Source organism: Thunnus thynnus, chromosome 7, assembly GCF_963924715.1.
Source record: "Thunnus thynnus chromosome 7, fThuThy2.1, whole genome shotgun sequence".
Lineage (NCBI taxonomy): Eukaryota > Metazoa > Chordata > Actinopteri > Scombriformes > Scombridae > Thunnus > Thunnus thynnus.
This window is the reverse complement of record NC_089523.1, coordinates 26,171,077-26,184,635: the sequence shown is the minus strand read 5'-3', so window position 1 is coordinate 26,184,635 and position 13,559 is coordinate 26,171,077. Positions and strand designations below refer to the sequence as shown.

At 40.8% G+C, this 13,559-nt stretch overlaps 1 protein-coding gene across 1 annotated transcript in view; it reads right to left on the bottom strand.

The window, feature by feature from the left end:
* Window positions 1–13,559, bottom strand: part of frem2b (FRAS1 related extracellular matrix 2b) — a 61,187-nt gene that overhangs the window by 12,737 nt on the left and 34,891 nt on the right. Inside the window, exon 7 of the mRNA XM_067595194.1 lies at window positions 370–519. Coding sequence (XP_067451295.1) covers window positions 370–519 — 150 coding nt within the window. The remainder of the gene's footprint in view (window positions 1–369; window positions 520–13,559) is intronic.

Below are 13,559 nucleotides of genomic sequence, written 5' to 3'. Positions count from 1 at the left end.
GAAAGCTTGAGGAGATAGTAACCAGACTTTAAGTCCAAAGCACTTACCAACGTGCACAACAATCGGACTGCATTCCTAAAGCTCTGTCCTCACTCAAACTACTATTATCCTCACAACACTGTGTATATCCAATACCTACAAGGCAATGGCCCAACAGAGAAGCACTGTCTTTTCAAACCTAAAACAATGTTTACATTCCCCAGGTCACCCACCCCATATATCCAGTGTTAACATTTCCTTGGACTCTTGAGCTCAGGAAAACAGAGTGACAGGGTGACGACTTAAGTCTATTGTTTTCTGTGGTTTACATTTCTCTAAGCACTAACTAGCTAAAGCTGTCAAAGAAAGGCGCCTCGCAGGGATACGTACCCTCAGCCGAGACAGGATCTGTCTTTCTGGAGCGCACTGTGACGGTTCCTCCTTTGGAAAGATCAGTTCCTGTCCTCCACACCTGCACTTCCACAAAGCCATCACTCTCATCCACGTAGTAGTCTGTGTTGCCAAAGTAGAAGACAGGAGCTGGAAAGAACAACAGAGGAAGAAATGAAGATTATGAGGAAAAGCGCACAGGAGGATGTAATCCATAATCATCTTTTACTTGTTTCACAACAGGATATTTGAATGCCTGGTGTAATTGCTGAGTTGAATCTGTAATAGCTAGCGTACTCTGTAAGATTACCACTGATTACAGGAGAAATTGAGGGAATGTTTCCATTGAAACACCAACAGGTAGCCAACTCTGTAATTGTAGCTCTTAAACAACACTTTCTAACTTCCTGGAATGATGTTTTGGGGGGATTTCTACATCTGCAAGTATTAAAAAAAACAAAAAGCAACCTGAAGGCAGAGCTGGTATTGATTTCCTAGTTTGGTCTAGATGAGCCTGTTGGTGTAGCTGACTTTGATAGTGATGGGTCTGAGAGGCAGACAGGAGGCTTGACAGGAGGTCTGGGGGATGTAGAGCTTGATGTGCCAGCCCAGGCCTGCCTGACTGCAATTAGTGTTTCTATGAGCTGAGATTCCACTGCAGCCAAACTCACCCACTGTTATTCGATTTAACCCTTTCAGAGCCTGTTTCCTCTCAACAATATACATGTCATGCTGCTTGTAAAATGGTTGCTTAAGGGCTTGGACCTCTGTGTATGTTCCCTTTGGGAGGTGCAGTCAGCTACTGAAGCACTGTATGAACTGCCATCACAAGGAGACTTTTTATGAACTTAAACTGCAAGAAGTCAGTCATAGTACATTATAGCAATACAGAAATAACCTGAGCAGTCAAAAGTTGAAACCAATCCAAAGAAGCAATTTTTATCTACGAAATGCACACATTCTTATAATTGATAAAATACATCATTTTTATGACTAATGGGAACAAGCTACTGATGAGCAGTTAAAACCTTGTTCTTTTGAGAGAAACTGTGACCAAATAATGAATAAATTAAGTGAATAGTGATGGCCATGGGCAAAGTTGTGGTTTCCATGACAATGGAGCTCAGTACCTACAAAGCTGTACTTAGCAGTTTCTCATCACACAGTGTGAGGCAAAAAGGAGAGTTGGGATGTGGACCTGAGTGATAAATTCACTGAACAAGAACAAATCCATACTGCTGTAACTCCTTGTACACACACAACTGTGTAGCCACTTCTGACTCCAACACCATCACCAAGTTTGCCAACGACACAGCTGTGGTGGGCCTGATCACAGATAACAATGAAAAGACCTACATGACGGAAGTAGAGGAGCTGACCCGCTGGTGTCAGGACAACAACCTACTCCTGAATGTCAGCTAGACTAAGGAGCTGATAGTGGACTTTAGGAAGAAGCAAGGAAGGAACTACACCTCCCTTAACATCAACAGGTCCTCGTTGGAGAGGGTGGACAGCTTCAAGTACCTTGGTGTCTACATCACCGAGGGCCTGACCTGGGCGCTGCATACTAATCAGTGGTGAGAAAGGCAAGGCAGAGACCTTTTCACCTCAGATGCTTGAAGAAATTCCAGGTGTCCCCTCAAATACTGAGGAATTTCTACCCCTGCACCATCAAGAGCCTACTAACAGGGAACATCACTGCCTGGTACGGAAACAGCACCACAAGGCCCTGCAAAGAATAGTTAGCTCGGCTGAACATACAATAGGCAGTGCTCTACCCTGCCTAAAGGATATTTACAACAGGTGCTGCAAGACTAAGGCTAGGAGAATCGTTAAGGATCCCAACCACCCATATAACAGCCTTTTCTCCCTGCTGTGGTTGGAAAGAGGGTACCGGATACACCAGACCAGCAGTGAGAGGCTGAAGAGCAAAATCTACCCCAAACCATACGTCATATTTATTAATTACTAACCCTGTTTTATTTAAACTCTTTAATGCACAAATTGAAGGAACTGGCAGGATTATGTTTCACTGTGATTGTACCTTATGTGCTTACATGTGACAAATAAACTTGATTGATTGATTAATTAATTGATTATGTTATCTAATGAAACCAGAATAAAATAGCCGGGGAAAAAAAAAAGATTAACTATATAAAACTGTCAGTCAACAGCGCTGCCAGGCACAATTACTGATCATAAAAAACACTGTTTATCATTTTGCACTATATAATTATTGTTCCAAGTAATGCAGCCTAAGATGATATTGAATACCATATTTTGAGGCAGCCTGCCTTGGCAGTAACATCCCTATATTAGATAAGACAAGATAAGACAAGTTCTAAAAGGGAAATAGTCTTTTTAGGCAAAGTCTTGGGAATTGTGGTTCTGAGAGCTGCAATCTGTGTGGTTGAAATAATATTACCCCTAAGTGCAAGCAAGGGACAAAAACCTTTATGCTTTAATCTGTCCTGAAAGCACAGCCAGAACAATGAGTGCTGCATCAAGAGGCTTGCAGCTGCCAGAATTTCTCCCCACAGAGAAACCAAACAAAGATGGTTTTGGCTGCCTGCACTAGGTCCCCAACATGAGGAGTAATCAGATCTACTAGCCTGAGGTTGGCAGCCAGGGACTCAGGCCCTGTTGTACTAGTCCAGTAATCAGATAAGGTTTGTGCAGCAGACAAACAGTGAGCTTCAAAGAGCTACGGCCCATTAACTGAAAGGTAAACCACTGGCTCCCGGGTTCCATCAGCCCAGCCAGTGGCAGCCTCCTACGCCTCCACACAGCACATGCAAGGTTACTTGGATATAAGTGGAGATGATCCGGATTTAGACCTACATATTATGTAAAATTATGTAAGATGTAAAAACTTTCATTTATTCAAAAACAACAAAGTTTCTTAATTTATAAGATTATATATTACTTACTTATAATACTTTTATTTGGGTTAGCATGAACTTTTAAAATCTCAAATAAATTTGGTTGGCAAATGGTTTGATGGTTCTTTGAAGTTATATAACAATGGAAATATTGATCAAAAAATAAACCACTGCTATGTTTCCTTCTTAGAAATAATAAATACAAAGCATAAGTCATAAATAATAGCACCTTTTATATATTAATTATGCCTGTCAATTTATTGTGAAATAACCCAGAATAAAAAAAGCTGCTGTTGCATACTGTACGTTTGAACATAAAATAAAGAAACAGGCACAAGGAGAGACACAGTCATCCCTGAGGGGACTGTTACACTCCAACTGACTGCTTGATTTCACTTGAACTTTGCATGACATTCCCACAGCGCTAAGTGGCTTCTCTAATGGTGAGATTCAATTGAGCCCTGGCAAATTCTCCTCTGCCCAATGCCTGCTCAAGAAATCTCTCTCCAGCACCAAAAAGTATACAACATCAGCTTCATATTCAATACAGAATCATCTACAACAACAAGCATCAACCATTGTGAGAAACACTAAAATGTTCAAAGCAGGCTCTGGATTGAGTGTCTTAAGACTGTCGATGCAAGTCAGCACCTCTCTGCTTAAGTACTTTGGACATCTGTTTATATCAGAATGACTGAGAATCCAGGTGAGACATAATGACAGGGTTCGTGGGTTCCCCCTGGATTCATCCCTATCCAGGATATACTGCACATGCACAGTACCCGCCCATCTTTAAAACAGCTCATAATCATACCTTTAGAACCAGAGCAAAATTTACAGGCAACTGACACAAGACTATAAATACATGAGTAGAGTCCTGCTGTACAAGTATTCTCATGTCTTACACCCCCAACCACCAAAACATTTTCCCGGATGCAGAGTCAATATCAAACAGCTATTACCTTTGCAAGAAAGGACACGTTTCTCTAAACCCATCTCAGGCAAGAAGCAGAGTGGAAACTGTACGGATGTGGCCATTTATGTGCAGATGGTCTGCCGCTGGGAAAATAGCAGGTATTCTGAGGATAGCTGTCCATGCTTGCTACCGTAGCATTCATGGACTGCTTGTAAACTTTACATGCCAAGTTGCCAGGAGATTTACTTTATGCAGAGAGAAGGGTATTCATAATTCATGTTCCTGCTGTAAAAAGTGGCAAACAGTCAGCATTAGCAGTATCTTGAGTCTATTTGTGCATCAGTGGAAGGCTTCAGTGTGTGTGTGTGTGTGTCTGCGTGTGTGGTGATGTGAGGCAGACAGAAACAAGGGTATGACAGTACATTAGGCGAGTGTTTAGATTCCCCTATTATGTATAAAACAACAACAAGATATAACCTCTTGCACACATGCACACACAGTTTCGCGCTAATTACCATACTCCCTTTTTATGATTTAGTGACCTTGTCAATTAGTACCTCCTCTTGTTGTTTACTTTTTCCTTCAAAGCTATGCTTTGCTGTCATTTAGATTCTGTGTGTCATTCCTTTTGTGCCCTTACTTGTTATTTGGATTTTAATTGATTGCTCCTCTCTATTGTTTGTTTTTCAATTAGATTTTTGTACCTCTTTGCCCTCTCCAATTTAGTTGTTTCTGTCATTGCTCACATCTACATTGCAGTGTGTACAGTGTGTGACTCCTCAGATAGGGGTCCCCAGGGGGAGGAATGAGCCTCAATCTCCATTCCCCCCAATCTCTGTGTAATGTGTATGGTTTGCTGCATGGTAATTTATCAATTTAGGAATATATGACATGTAAGCACAGTACTAAAATAATTAAAAAACAATTAAGGTCTAAACTGCACAGGGACACTCCAAGCACTCACAGCATTTCAAGATTAGAAAATAGAGTGGGAACCACCTTAAGGGCCATATCAACTGAGATGGTCAGTTGATATTGTGGTTTAATGGTGTATATTCTCAAAAAAAAAAGTCCAATTAATAAAATGACTACAAACCTGCCTGGGGAGCCAGAGCAGTCTGCTATACAAGAGTCAACAGGTGAATCTTTGCGCCTGAGTTGGAAGAGCTTTGTTAGGTCACTGTTAACAAGGGTTGTTGCAAGGGTTCACACTATCCCTCCGAGACAGCAGCGCCGGAACGAGTTTTGAAGTGGGGGTCATCCAGCTTTGGATAATAGCCTAGTGAAATTTTTCACATCAACTTCCTTTCAGTCTCAGCCTAGCCCACCGCTTTTGTGCAACTAAAATATGTTAAGAAATGCATTCCCTCTTCTCATCAGGGTGTTTCCAGTTCAAAATGGTAGCAGCTTTTTTTCTTTTAGCACAGTAGTCCGCCAACAAGCAGCTAAAAAGGTTCGACTCAAAAGGAGAATCCTGGCTCCTGTTGATACAGATCCTTATGTTCACTTTGAGAACTGTTACACTGTAACCACTCATCCAACCAACCAGTCAATAGGGTTTTTTTTGATATGGTTCGAAAGAGAACCAAAATTCATGCCCTGTTAAAACTTAAGTCTTTACATCCAATATGCCTACTAACATACAAACAGACAGCACCGCAACAGAGTGAGGTTTAGTCCCCTAGGCCTATTTTCCAAAGTATTGAGTGCACCTATCACTCCCAAAGCAAAAGCTATTTAACACTTGTGTCCAAGTCATCAGTCTTTGTGGATGTGCAGGAAAAGCATTTTGTTAAGCTGTTTCTCTGTTATTGTAGATCGGATGTAGCGGAGATCCTCCCCTTGCTGAACAGACAACCTGAACAACCAGCAGGGCAGAAAGTGCGGCAAGCAGACAATGATCCCTCACCACCTTGGCATCCGTGTAGACTACCAATTGTGTTTGTTGGAGCGTCTGGACAATCTTGAAATGCAGCAGCTGGAAACTGAACCTGAATACTGTAACTTTGTGCTACCTTTTTTCATTCGCATTCATGATGTAGAAATTTCCATCTTTCATTTTTAATAATTTTCTCTAGTTAGGTGATATCACTACATATACCATGAGAACATAGAAATGTATCATCCGTCAGCAATTCTGGTATACTGTTTATACTGAGGGAACTACTCCTTTAATATATGCACATGATTTAACCCATCTACCAACTTTTTTTCTGAATATTTTTATGTCTGAGATCAGTTGCCAACAAAGCTCTCTCGGAGCCACAAATATCAATTCATATGACATGTAAGAGTCTGCTGGTTTCATTTCAAATAAATCCGATTTTAATTATACCCTCTCAGGGGGTGAAGGTGTGCTAATTAGTCAAATTAATGTTTTGGTTGGAAAGAAAACATGTCTTCTCTTCCATGGCACAGGCCTGCAAAACTGGTTATTGGTGCAGTAAACTTGACTGTAAAATCTATAAACATTCTCAATTTAGATTCCCATAAATTTAAAATCAGATCCTTGGCAGACAATATGAGCTCCACCTCCTACTGCACTTGTGTGGTTTCTTGCACGAGCTTGTACCTAGGTGGCCAAGACTCTGTGCTTGCAGGGAGCAGGAAGTGCACACACTGGTGCCCTGCGGCTTCTAATTTCATCATATTGTTATTGCTACTCTGGTTTGCTGGCTTGCTAACATGATTTTTTTTTTGCTGATATCAGTAGTGTGAGTTTCTATCTGCTGAAAGCTCTCCTGGGGAGCTCCAGCATAGACCTCTCACAGGCAGGGACAGGTGTTCGGCCAGGCACCAATTCCCTCCTCCCATGTACAACACCCACTGGGCAACAACTCCTACAAAAGACATGACAAAGAAGGATGTGATGCCCCCATTTGCCTCTCTTCCATATACTGGAGCAGAATTCAGAAAAGGAACCTGGATTACAAACTTAAATTGAATACCTAGGAAGAATAGGTGAACTGAAAGTGCATATAAGTCTGCTGCAGTCTTTCTATTCTTTTCTACTCAGACAGGAGATTGGTCTTGTTCTTCTCTCCTCAGAGCTATTTACCATTTACCCCTCCATCAGTGCTCAAGCCATTTCATTATCACCTCCTTCAGGGAGATATGAAGACTTGACACCACCGTCTTTGTTCCCGCTCTTCACATTCCATTTATTCAGCGGATGCTGGCAACCTAAACACCTCCAGCACCTAATCCAAATTATACTTTGGAGGTGTTGCTGCACCATCTTCACACATATTGTGTGTGCGTGTGTGTGTTTGTTTCTTTGTGTGTGTCTCAGGTGTTTGTGTCATTATAAAAAGGAGCGAAGTTGCTGGACAATAGTTCCAGGCATTGTTTCTATGTCACACTGAATGTCTTGAAAACAGTAAGAAACAGATTTTGAGAGGAACAATAAAACGCATACAAAGGATCTTTCAACAAAAGAATGCTGTATTTTTTCCCTTATAATCATGCTGTACAGGGGCACCCATGTGAGTTTGGTGCTTTCTGACAACTGATATGCATAAGAAGATTATGATTGTCACTCAGCCACATTGGCAAAGCCCAAGGCTATAACATGATTACAGATAAAGCAGGAATAAACAGACTGTTAACGCTGGTTGTCAGTCTGCGTTAATCCCATGATGCACTGAGTCCTCTTTTCTCCTGTTTATGTGTGATAATACATTGAGGACCTCTAATTTAGGCAAAGCCATGCCAAGAAGTCTCATGTCTGTAGAGCGAAAACATTTCTTATGTATATTTTATAATGAATGTACTTTTCAGGCTACAATAAATGATTGAAAACAGATTATTCAACAGCCTGATCCTCTATAAAGCAAGGGACAATCTTAAAATAGAGTGTGCCTTCCACAACTCTATGAAATAGAAGTAATGCATGCACATGAACATGAACATGCCGACAGGGAACTGTGCCCCACTAAAGGAGTACTTTTCTAAACCATTAACTCTTTGCCTTTGTCCTTCTGAGCCCACTTCCAAAGCAAACATCAAGTTGGCGTATCTTATCTTATGTCATACTTCCTAACATTTATGTGCTTTATTTGTCATCCTCCCTGTTTTTCAAACATCCCTGACCCTCATCCAAAACATAAATTACAAGGGATAGTACTGCATATGACTGAGTCAGACAGTCATAGACATGAATCAATAATGTCTCCAACCCATGAGCTCTCTCTGGCAGTTTAATATGACTTGCACCGTTAGAGTCAGAGCCATTTATAAAGACTGCGACGCTGTTTCGAAATTTAGCCACAGTGATGAAACATTTCTTTTCAAAGCACACTGAATGCCATCAAGACCGACTGTTGAACATCCTATTAAAACGTGTGTGTCTCTACAGCTGTCTTGGAAGTCTGGAGTCAATACCCAGGAGCAGCGGAGGCCAAAAGGCCCTGTGCTCACTCTCAGGTTACACCGGACGCTGCTACAGTGAGAAAACATTCCAATCATGTACCCTCCTCCTTCCTCAAGCAGGTCAAACAAATCCACTTGAAGTGTGTCTGCCTCAAGTCCCAAAGGAATAAGAGGGGAAAATAACCTGTTACACAGTCTGAAAGCTGCTGCTGCAGGAGCCTCTAAGACAACACCTCTTTACCACAGGTTCACGGACAAATGATTCACGTCCTTAGCAGAGATTCACGTCCTTAGCAGAGATTCATGTCCTTAGCAGAGATTCATCTCCTTAGCAGAGATTCACGTCCTTAGCAGAGATTCATCTCCTTAGCAGAGATTCATGTCCTTAGCAGAGATCTTGACCAGAATTTGATAAAAAAATATTTGATGTGTAAATACATTTCTTGGGAGGAGAAATAAAACTTTAAATATTTCAGTATTACTAAATCAATGAAGGTTCTCATTACTTCATGTGGTTATTTTAGCAGCATGCTGAGGGAAATGGTGCAAACACCAGGTAAACCATCACTGACCAAAATCAACATATTTTGTTTCAGGCTGGGCTATTATCTAGTCAGCTAGCTATGAGTGCTACACGATACAGATAAACAAAAACAGGATATGGATCTACTTTCCAGCTTCAAGGACAAACACAGGCAAGGTTGAGCATAAGTGAGCTATTTTGAAATTTTAATTTATGAAGTCTTCAGCAGCATGTACAGTACTAGGCTATGGAGTGGTCTCCTACAACAGGAAGACTAGTTTTAAGTAATTTGAGCAGTTAGAGAAGATTAAATTATATCTCTATGAAACTAATTTACTTCAGTTACATTAAAAAATCTACTCTTTTCGCACTGGCCATGATTTTCTGACTGCTTAAACCAAGCAATTAGATAATGGAACGCTGAATTAAATAGTGTGTCATCACCCCAATTATCTATCTTCAAATAGGTTTTGGGAAAAGGAAAAAAAAAGACAGTTCCACAATCATGCCGGGTTATTCAGCTCCAGTGTTGCCTGCCTGCGATCACAGAGTTTGACTTCACAGCAGTGCTTCCGGAGATCGTCAGAGCGATAGGCAACTCAGGAATGGACGTCAGGTGTTGGGGAACAAAGAGGCGTCAGGAAGATATGGGAGACTATCAGCCCTCCAGTCTGAGCCTGCAGATACGAGATAAAGGCTTCGCCCACAGGAAGGAGGCTCACACACTCAAACGCTTTCTACCGGAGACATTGCCAGACAAGCACAAACATACACAGGAAAAAAAACACACATATTTCACATGCACACCAACATGTTTGCTCTCTGTCTACCCACCTGTCTACCTGTCTGAATAAGGGCCCTATTTTCCTGAAATAGGGCATAGGCGCAGATCCAAGTCTTAATTCCCGAAGCATGGCCCATGTAGTATGTATTTTTTTCAATTTTCCTGACCATCAGCATTGGTGCAACCCAGGCTTAGCCATGTGCAACATGGATGAGAGACTGAATACATTATCAGTGGGAGAAATACAGAATCAGCAGGTGGAATCAGCAGGTGGAATCAGCACGAGCTACAGTAATGACCAATCACATGAGAACCCTTCGTCTCCTTTAAACGCAGCAACAGGTGAAACCAGGGAGAGAGGCTGAGTCAGAGAGAGAAAAGAGTTCATCTCTGTGAAGCATCAGAAGTTAAAAAATACAAATTCAATACAAATATTAATATACATCGATCCAAACTATGCTGACAAGGGTAGAATGGAAATAAAGCTGAGGTCTGATGATGCTTATTTTGTGCAAACAATTAATAAAGGACAATTGATATATTTAAATTCTGCAGTTCAGCTCCTCCTCTTCATATTTGAAAGTCCTCATTTCTGCTTTTAAGTATATATAATATCCTTAAATAAATACAGAATTGGGTTTGGAAATTTGCTGGTTAGTGTTTCAAAAGTGCACAAGTTCTATCACTGTTTTGTCGAAATATTTAAATAATGAATGAAGGTATCCACACTGTGCCAGCTGTGCGTGAAGTGAACAGGATTTAGTTTAAACCTTTTTTAAAATGGGCTCATGAACATGTTTTATTTGTTCACGGCATACAGGATGTTGATGTTTGCCTACTCTGTTTAGGAAGGAGCGCGCATGGCTCAAGACCTGCGGTTGTCAGAGGCTGTTTCACACACTCGTTATCACGGATACACGTCCATGCACAGAACTGTATGGAGCAAATCTTGTCGTAGTCTGTAGTACAGTCATAGCGTGATTTTTTTTTTTTTGCATTCCCTTGCAATACGTTTTGCGCTTTCTCACTATACATTTTGATTTCTCTCGCAATATTTTTGGCGTTATTTCGCAAGACTTTTCTTCTTCCATTCCTTCGGAGCCATTTCTGTTTATTTCCGCTGAGCTGCTCCCAGCGCTGCGCCCCAGTATGACTTGATTATGAAAGGGCTGGATCCCGGAGGGGTTTCACTGAGGAAAAAGAGACATCTACAGAGGCGGAATTATTTCTCAAAGGGACCAAATTTCATCTGGCATATTGACTCTTATGATAAACTCAAGCCTTTTTCGACCTCTGGAGATGTCTCCTTTTCCTCAGTGAAACTCCTCTGGGATCCAGCTCTTTCATAATCAAGCAAACATCCTCTTTTCTTACTAGTAGGCCATACTCTCTACATTTTGAATACATCTATCTGTATCCGTGCAGTTGTCCCAACAGCATCCTGCAGATTACCATACTGCTTTCTTCTGGACAGCCCTTTTGATCTAAGGATTTGTTTAAGTTTATTTTCACTAATTACATAACCATGCCTATTGAGCTGTAGTGCTATATCAGCATATTTAATGCCCAGTTCAAAGTAAAATTCAATGAGCTGATCCATACTGGGGAGCTGCTAGGAGCAGCTGAGCGGAAATAGATATATGGCTCAGAAGGACTGGAAGCAGAAAAGTATTGCGAGGTAATGCGAGAGTATTACAAGAGAACGCTACATTTATTGCGATGGAAAACATATTGCAAGGGAGATCAAAAAAAAAAATCTCACTGTGACCCTTGTATAATTCCAGTGAATATTTTCCAGTGAGAAACATGCCATCTTCACTTACAGACCCACCTTTGAGTCCAAGTGGACGTTTATGCCAGATGTAGTGAAATTCCCACCAGGCGTTCCTGAGATATTGCGTTCACAAGAATGGGATGGACGTGAAGTCACAGTGACCTTGACCTTTGACCACCAAAATCTAATCAGTTCATCCTTGAGTCCAAGTGGATGTTTGTGCCAAATTTGAAGAAATTCCCTCAAGGCGTTCCTGAGATATCACGTTCACAAGAATGGGATGGACGGACAACCTGAAAACATAATGCCTCAGGCCACAGCAGTTGCCGGAGGCATAATAAAAATGTCTGGACAGATTTGAAGGAGCTCAGGACGTATCCTGAGAACAGCTGCGTTAGTTCAAATTATTATTTTTTTATTTGGAATCTGTGATTGTGTTAGAAAATACAGAACATCAATTACCGTAGATCCTGACTTAAATTGTCGCCATGTTGGAAGATGTAACTAATTAATGAAGTTACCTACGCTGCGCCATCCAAAATAAAATGATGCACAGTCCCTCTCTCAAATCAGAGACAGTAGATGAAACACACGTATCATTCCAGCTGCTATGTGATGACTACAGATGTTTAATAAACATGGAAAAGATCTGACATTCTACAAGTTGTTGTGGGAAACTCACTCATCCAACAGAACATATTTCTGAACTTTGGGTCATTGGATTAAGCTCATGTGGATTATATTATTGGTAAGAATCTTCCTTAAAAATGTGTTTTGATTCTCATGTCAATCTGCAGTAGATGAAAAAGTGTGTAGCAAACTGAAAGGAGCAAAACTTAACATAAATTAAAGGTGTTTTATAATTTTGGAGACGTCTGTGTGCTTGTGCCTCTGCTAACTGAAGCCACGAAAATTGCCCTGTGTCTGCGTTTGTGATAAGAGGTGGTCTGAGCACGGTATATATCGCAAACGCAATTTCATGCCAAAATGAGCACCAAAATGGCACTGTGCCGCCTAATCTGCATAAACACAGCCTCAGCTGTGCTTCTCCTCCCGCTCCTTGTGCGCTCCTTTGTTGCCAGGAAATAACCAAACAGACACAGACGCAAAAACATAGACTTGCGCCTGAGGAAAATTGCATAAAAACTACGTCTACTCTGGCGCTGGCCTTGCGCCAGCAGGAAAACGGGGCACTAAGTCTCCTTGGATCAATTTATGCAGCTAAAATATAAAATGTTTGCAATATTGCAACTTACAGTTTTTACTTTTTATAACCAATGTCCATCCAGTACATGTATAAAATAAGAGATTGCACAAATACAGCAACACCTCCGACTAACTCAGATAAAAGCGCTTCTAGCCATGAAACAAATTCACGCCGCCTTTTCTTGAGGTCTGGATCAGAAATTAAAAACCTTAAGAAGTGAAAGAAAAAAAGCACAAAAAGCCTTGTCTATGTGCCTCAAAGTGATTCAATAATCAAAACCCCTTTATGTCATATATAATTCTCTATGTAGATTTGTTATGAAGTGTCCATATAGAACTCACCATTGTTTCATGTATGAATCGCTTAATTGGTTGCAGCTAAATCTAGAAGGCAATTTCACTGGCTTCAGTTCATCTTCAAAAGTATTTACTTTAATTGTCTTTCCTATTTGAAACAGTTTTTTTGCTTCCATGTAGATCTTCATATCCACTCAGACATATGCAATATCCCTTTTTTTTTCTGCCAAGAATTTTCAAAGAAGTTGGACGCAGGTCATTCCAAAACAAAGCTCCATCCAACTGGAATAATCTTCCTCTTTCCGCTGCTATTTTCTCATCTTAAAACAAACTGTTAATGCTTTTAATTTGTGTGTACGTTCAATCTTCAGTTTATTTGTAGCACAAATAAACTGAAGACCTACTGCTTTAATTGCTGATTATGCTGATGTAATTGA